This window comes from Solanum verrucosum, unplaced genomic scaffold (genome assembly GCF_900185275.1).
Source record: "Solanum verrucosum unplaced genomic scaffold, falcon-dt-bn FXZP01000079.1, whole genome shotgun sequence".
In the NCBI taxonomy this organism is placed as follows: Eukaryota; Viridiplantae; Streptophyta; class Magnoliopsida; order Solanales; family Solanaceae; genus Solanum; species Solanum verrucosum.
The window spans coordinates 3,561,852-3,569,116 of record NW_026020368.1 but is presented as its reverse complement, the minus strand read 5'-3'; the positions used below and the strand labels follow the sequence as shown (position 1 = coordinate 3,569,116).

At 34.5% G+C, this 7,265-nt stretch overlaps 1 protein-coding gene across 1 annotated transcript; it reads left to right on the top strand.

Annotated features, from left to right (window-relative positions):
* Nucleotides 1-1,089: 1,089 nt before the first annotated feature.
* Nucleotides 1,090-5,980, top strand: LOC125838204 (type IV inositol polyphosphate 5-phosphatase 7-like). The gene is made up of 12 exons (XM_049517281.1): nucleotides 1,090-1,321; nucleotides 1,435-1,522; nucleotides 2,233-2,298; nucleotides 2,412-2,496; nucleotides 2,606-2,710; nucleotides 2,841-3,585; nucleotides 3,705-3,898; nucleotides 4,090-4,198; nucleotides 4,309-4,457; nucleotides 4,589-4,864; nucleotides 5,314-5,392; nucleotides 5,864-5,980. Exons 1-10 carry the CDS (start codon nucleotides 1,292-1,294, stop codon nucleotides 4,806-4,808), a joined length of 1,791 nt encoding a protein of 596 aa, XP_049373238.1. The 5' UTR covers nucleotides 1,090-1,291; the 3' UTR covers nucleotides 4,809-4,864; nucleotides 5,314-5,392; nucleotides 5,864-5,980.
* The last annotated feature ends 1,285 nt before the right edge of the window (nucleotides 5,981-7,265 follow it).

Here is a 7,265-nt window from a genome sequence, read left to right as displayed (position 1 = left end):
GTCTTGGGTTCGAGCCTAGGTATGAAAAAATCGTTGATAGCTTCCTCTCAAATGGGGCTCTATACACGTCGTGAATTCGAAATAGTCCAACTCCAATATGAATACCAGACACGGACAAGAAAACAATCAAGATTTAGGTCTCGTTTGGATTGACTTAAAAAAGTAGTTTTTAAGTTAAAAATAAAAAGTCAAACTGAAATGATTTTTAAGTCAAAAAATAAAAAGTAGAGGAGACCTACTTTTGGTTTTTTACTTATTTTAAGTCATTTTAAACTTATTTTAAGTCATTCTTGACCTTGCCAAACACTTTTCAACTTATTTTACGTTACTTTTGACTTATTTTAAGTTATTTTTTATATTTGCCAAACACTTCCAAAAGGTAAAAACTGACTTAAAAGTAGATTTGATAAACTTTTAAGCCAATCCAAACACCCTCTTATTCATCTTCTAGTAATATGATTTCATAGAGACAAGTACTCTCTTTATCCCATTTTACGAAACAATATTTGATAAGATGTAAAACATTTTTAAATATGTCATGATATCTTTTTAATATTATAAAATTATCTTTAAAAAAGAAATTTAGTTGAATTATTTTTGTATTTGAAATTACTTCCGTTAAAAATAGACTAAAAAATTAATAGTGTCACACTAAAACATGAAAGGTGGAAAAAGATATGCCCCTTATATTTCAATTTACTTATCTCACTTTTTCTTCAATTTTATTTTTTTAAAATAACAATTCTTTATTTTTATTTTTTCATACAAATATTTATAATTATAAGATTAAACAATATCTAACATATTTTTAATCTTTAAAAATTTCCGTAATTTCTTCAACTCCGAGTTAAAGTTAAATTTAATATATTTAATTTTTTTTTTTTTAATTTCTTCAATTCCGAGTCAAAGTTAAAATTAGAGAAATAAATTGAGAATAGATAAGTTGTACTTTGCACTTTACCCAGTTCAAATTCGATCGATACTCTGTTATATATAGACATCTTTTTTTCTCTTTCTTCTGCTAAATTTAAAAGTGATTGTCTCACTTACTTCCTTAATTTCTTCTCTTATATATAATGAATGAATGAATGTAATGTGTATATTTACTGATTTTTCCAAAAAATAAAGAATATTGCCTATAAAGTTGCTATCTTTTTATGTTATTTGGTTTCATTTACTGATCAGAAATTAAAGTAGCTAGAAGTAGAAGAAGAAGCTGAAGGTTTTCAAGATTTTGATTTTATTGGGGTGACTCTGAATATAATTCAGAATTTGAAAGAAGAGTGATGCAATGAGGGATGAGTATTCAAAGAAAAGCAAGGTGAATACTTATATCACAACCCTTTTCTCTATTTGCTTTCATTTCTTTGGAAAATGCAATTTTTGGGGTTTTGTACTTTGATTTCTGACATTTTTGCCCTTTGATTGCTGAAGCTATCTTGGTCCAGAAAATTGGTTAGGAAGTGGTTCAATTTAAAGGGCAAAACTGTTGAATTTGAATCTGATGAATCTGTTTATGGAGGTCAGCATCTTATTTTGTTTTCTTTGTTCTTATTTTTTCTTAATTGGGTTTATGAATCTGTGTTTTACCTTTTTCTTTTGAGGAGTTGAAATGTTTGTTCTGAATTGGGTTTTTCTTCTGGGTAACTAAAACTAGTAGATTGTAACTTACAAAATTTAGGTGAATCTTCCTATGGTCACTCAACTGATACGCTTAGAAAATCGCTTTCTTTGTTGAAGAAAATTGGAATCAAGAGCAAAGACGGCTTTTTGAGATACCAACTATTAGTTGAGTGACATTCTGAATAGAATATTTTATCTTATTCTTGTGTTAAAACTTTGTGTGATGGATAATTATTTCTGTCTGCAGCACATGTTTCTGGTGATTAGTGAAGGTTTTGTCTCATATTGAAATTGTATTTATTCACTCTCTTTACCTCCAGTAGAAATTGATGGGTATCTCCCATAAAGATAAAGTTAAACACAATCATTCCTAATTGTGTAGTCGTTGTACTAAGCTCCTGCTATGTGCGAGGTCCGGAGAGGGACTTACCACAAGGGTATTGTATGCAGCCTTACTATGCATTTCTGCAAGAGACTGTCTCCATAGCTCGAACCCATGATTTGTGCAATAGGCTGTTTCCAATTTTTGTGATTTGTTAAAATTGTTTTGAGTTATGGTTTTTTACCAACTCTTCAATTGGGAACTAATGTTGATCTTCCCTTCTTTAGGAAGTTATGAGTGGAGAACAAGCATCTCGGAGTGGGAACATTGCGCTGTCAAGAAGACCAAAACAGGTTAGTGGCATGGTTAATTTTCCAAATCCTTATAATACCCTATGTAGTATTTAAGAGACTCTTCTTATGTGACTTGAGTTAATTCTAGTCTCTTTGCCTTCTCAAATGAGCAGAGAAATCAACCAGGGGTATGGAGCATCTCCCACGGGGGAGTGTTAGTCTTGATCGCCCTAAGATTATAAATGTACAAGATTATAGGTTTGTCTTCTTGATAAATCCGGTAGATATTTCAGGTTTTGTCTCTTTTTCCTTTATAGTTCACAACTCACTACATGAATGTTTTTCGCTTTATTTCTTATTGGCTCAGACTCTTTGTGTCTACATGGAATGTCGGCGGAGAATCGCCACTGAGCAATTTGAATCTAGATGAATGGCTTCATTCCTCACCCCCTGCAGATATTTATGTGCTTGGGTATGAGCTTTAAGAGTTGTTTCTCATCTATTCCTTGACAAAAAATTTCATATGCCACAGTTGACTGAAACATTATCTTGGGTGACATTTTACCATGGTTGACTGAAATATTGTCGTTATTACATTTCAGATTTCAGGAAATTGTTCCTTTAAATGCTGGTAATATTCTGGGAGCCGAAGACAGTGGCCCTGCCAAAAAGTGGATCGCTTTGATCGGGGAGACATTAAACAACGGTCCTGGTACTAGTGGAGGTAATGGTTGCTACACTTCTTCTCCTGTTCCAATTGCCGAGTGGAATGCTGACTTTGAGGGGTCAAATAGATACAAGGCATCGTCCTTCTCTCATCGTTGGTCAGTTCAGACACCTCAGTGCGGGAGCGTGGAAAATGATCCATCAATCTCGCAACTTCGAGTGGATGGACGATACAGTGTTTGTGATCGAGTAATTTTTGGACATAGGTCTAGTGATTTTGATCCTAATAGGGAGCAGAGGCCAAGTGACTTTTCATCTTCTCGCAGACCAAGTGACTATACCTCTATTCACAGGCCAAGTGATTATTCATCTGGTCATAGACCTAGTGACTATTCCTGCGGACAAAGACCAAGTGATGTCTCCAGATGGGGCTCATCGGATGATGAATATGGACCTGGAGATTCACCTACTGCTTCGTTTTCCCCTTTGAGGAATGGAGGGTATGCTCCTGCAGAAGATGGTTATAGAATGCCCAGAAATTCAAACTACTGTTTGGCAGCAAGTAAACAAATGGTTGGCATTTTTCTCACCGTATGGGTGCGGAGTGATTTGAGGGAACATGTTCGGAATATGAAAGTATCATGTGTCGGCAGAGGGTTGATGGGGTACCTTAGGAATAAGGTAACTCTAAGTGGAAAAGAGCTTGGTTATGTTTTGTCTAACTTGATAGATTTCCACATATTGACTTAGAAGAGAAAAACTTGGCATAATGTACAATCATTCCATGCTTGTGTTTGCAGGGATCTATTTCAATCAGTATGCAGTTACATCAAACAAGTTTTTGCTTTGTCTGCACTCACTTAACCTCTGGTCAGAAAGAGGGTGATGAGTTGCGCAGAAATTCTGATGTCATGGAGATCCTAAAGAAGACAAGATTTCCACAAGTTAGTGGTGTGGATGAAGAGAAGTCACCAGAAACTATTCTTGAGCACGAGTAAGATAGCTGTTTACTTTCTGGAATAATTTCTATTGCTGTTTCATGTAGTTAACTGAAAAATGAAAAAGATGGTAAGGCTTGAGTTTAATATAGTTGCTTACATGTAAAACCATGATTAGGTTATAAATTCGTTTCATCTGAGATTTTCCAATGCATCAATTTTCTGATGATTTTCCAATTCTCTTCAGCCGGGTTATTTGGCTTGGGGATCTGAACTATCGAATTGCACTCTCTTATCGTTCTGCAAAAGCACTTGTTGAGATGCAAAACTGGAGAGCATTGTTGGGAAATGATCAGGTCTCCTTGCAGTCTTGTGTTTTTTCGCACTTTCATACTTGAAATTTATTTCAGTTGAATAATGGCATAGGGCAATAATCAACTGATCTTGTTTTCTATTTCCTTGACAGCTGAGGTTAGAACAGAGACGTGGTCGGGTTTTTGAGGGATGGAAAGAAGGAAAGATATATTTCCCACCAACATATAAATATTCTAGGAATTCAGATAGGTATTCTGTTGATGACATGCAACCAAAGGACAAGCGTAGAACACCTGCATGGTAAGTGTTTTTCTTTGACTACCAAAAAGAACATATATTCTCAATCTAAAATTTCTATACAGTTTATCAAAATATCTAGTGGAGGATTTATATACAAGTCTAGAATTAATCTGTACAATGTCCATCTGAAGGTGTGATCGTATTTTGTGGCATGGTGGGGGTCTCCAACAGTTGTCTTATGTCCGTGGGGAGTCTAGATTTTCAGATCATAGACCCGTTTTCAGTGTGTTTTTGGCCGAGGTTGAATCAGAACGCAGTAGATTGAGGAAAATGAGACGTTCAAGCTCAAGAATTGAGGTGGAGGAGCTCTTGCCCTACTCACATGGTTATACCGAGCTCTGCTTCTTTTGAAGTAGAAGTGAGGACATAAAGCCTCAGTGTCTGGTGTGCTCCCCTTTTTTATCTAGGTACACTTTATCTTTTGGCTTCTTTATTTATGTGAATCTTGTTTCTGTATATGATCTCTATGGGATGCTTTATTTGAGAAATACAATTTTATCTCATCTTAATTAAACTAGGACATGAAGTGCCCAATGAGGAAAGAAAGCTCTCTACTTTTCTCTTTTCTTTTTCTCCCAAGATTTTTTAATTGGTCTTACTCAAATTCTGGATAAAGTTGATATCGACATCTACCATTTCCAGGCATGATATTGCGGTTTGGTCTTTGAGATTCTTAGTAAGATTGCTCTTCAATAGAATATTCTGGCATATGTTTGAACCTGCTCGTGATACTATTATTTCTCTCAAGTCTCCTAATTAGCCTTGTGCCTCAAACTCCAAAGTGCTTGTAGCCTTTAAATGTTTGTCAAAGCATATTAGTGAGTGGTACTTATCTCATCTCTCTTCCGCTCACCAGATTCAGGCAGGCGTTGATTTGGAAAAACTCAATCGCAAAGGGGGACTGGGGACCATCCATATCCCACAAATTGAAAAAGGTTATTCCTGATCTTTGTCCTTAAGATAGGCTTGAACTGTACATTATTTTCCTTGCAAGTTAACACTGCATTAGTAGCAAAATATTGATGTTCCATAGTGTCACCTTTCCTCCATTTTGTTAGGTAATTATGATGTACTTCAGCGTTATTTGGAAAGATAGGTTATCTGCTGGTTAATAACATGGACTGATCAAAGAGGATTTATCCAAACCCCCTTCTTCAGAAAATTACACTCTGTATATAGGAACAAAATTTTGTTTTGTGTATCTATATTAAATGTTGAATCCCCTTGATACAAACCAAAAGCTCAGTTCAGTGGTAAAGGGGGTTCAAGTTCTCTGACTTAGCAGGTCAATTCCTGCTAGCCATAGTTTCTAATGGCTTTTTAGCTCTTCGTGTGTTTGTTTATTTATTATTTTTGAATCCCTTTGGCAACTCACGCCACTGAAATAACTGTCAGCTTTATTACAGAACCTTGGAGCTTGGTGGCTTTGGTGAGATTATGGCCAGCCATGCAAGAGAGCACGGTGTGTCAGCACACTTGATGTCTGAGCCGTGGCTACGAGTCTTCTTTTGCTATCTGAGTTATGGAAGGATCCTTTAATCAAGTTCTTGTAGGTCCTTGAGAAGGTGAAGTTTACTACAGTCTACAAAACAAACTGTCTTTGGGACTCTTTTCCCCTTGAGCATTGGAAGTACTGCTCTGGAAGCTGAAGCTAATGCCCCGCCACATACTAATTAGGTGCTTCTTGTTTGGTCAATTTTTAACAAGATGAACTCGAGCTACGGTTAAATAGGACTACCAAGTGAGAAAATGATAGTTCTATTTCAAGATTCTTTTATTATGTTTTAGACAGAGGATTCAATGGCATAAAGAGAATGAGACATGGTGGAAAGTTATCATGTTTGATCATCTGGTGTGCACAAACTTAAGAGGAACACACACACACACACATATATATATTCAAAGGAATTGTGATCTCCTCTAATCTTTATCAATTTGCATTTCCTATCCTTACATTATAATTCTTGCATTACTAATTTCACATTGTATAATGCTTACATTATTATAATAATTATATTGAGAAGTTTTGAAATAATTAATATTATTTTATTGATAATTTTCACAACTATTTAGAATTCAAGTCATTCTTCTCATTGAAATAAAAGTTCCATATTTTCTTTGATAAACTTACGTGAAATGTTCTTAAAATTTTCTTTCCATAATTCTATGTTTATCAATTGAAAATTTGGAGAGCTCAAATATAATGAAAATTGGTCATTTTTCAATAAATTTGAGTTTCGAAGTTAAGGAAAAATCTAACGGATGAGTGAAGATAAGTTGCCTATAACACATGCAAGAGTAAAACATATTTGATCTCTTTTTCAATTACAATATAATTACAAAAAAAATTAAGATTATTGAAAAAACTAAGAAAACAAAGAACAGACTAAAATTGAAATTTAAAAAATAGACTTTATGTTGGTTTGATTTGATTTATAAATTTAATAAACTGACATAGTAATTGATTTAGTTGTTTTTTAATAACAAATCAAATCAATTCAACTTATGTAATCCCCTGTTAACGGGTAAAGAAGTCGATAAGAAGCTTACCAAAAGCATGAAAAGCAAAAGGCATTGTATTGGAAGATGGAGGTTTCGACAGACTGATCACATATGATGAACTTTGAGGAAATCTTATGGCCTTTGAGTAAAATCAATAGATACACCAAAAAGAACGACTCATATGTCTACTTGCTTAATTTTATACGTGACATTCTGCATGATAATTTTAATCCTATTTGGTGTCCTATGTGTATTATGCTACGTATGACTCATGTATCTCCTTTTTCAACTTTATATAAGCTAAAG

Bases quoted from the DNA above. Each gene is read 5' to 3' on its own strand.
- LOC125838204 (XM_049517281.1), top strand. From the start codon at position 1,292: ATGAGGGATGAGTATTCAAAGAAAAGCAAG. The intron at 3,899-4,089 runs GTAAGATAGCTG...AATTCTCTTCAG, and splicing joins GAAACTATTCTTGAGCACGA to CCGGGTTATTTGGCTTGGGG. The intron at 4,458-4,588 runs GTAAGTGTTTTT...GTCCATCTGAAG, and splicing joins AAGCGTAGAACACCTGCATG to GTGTGATCGTATTTTGTGGC.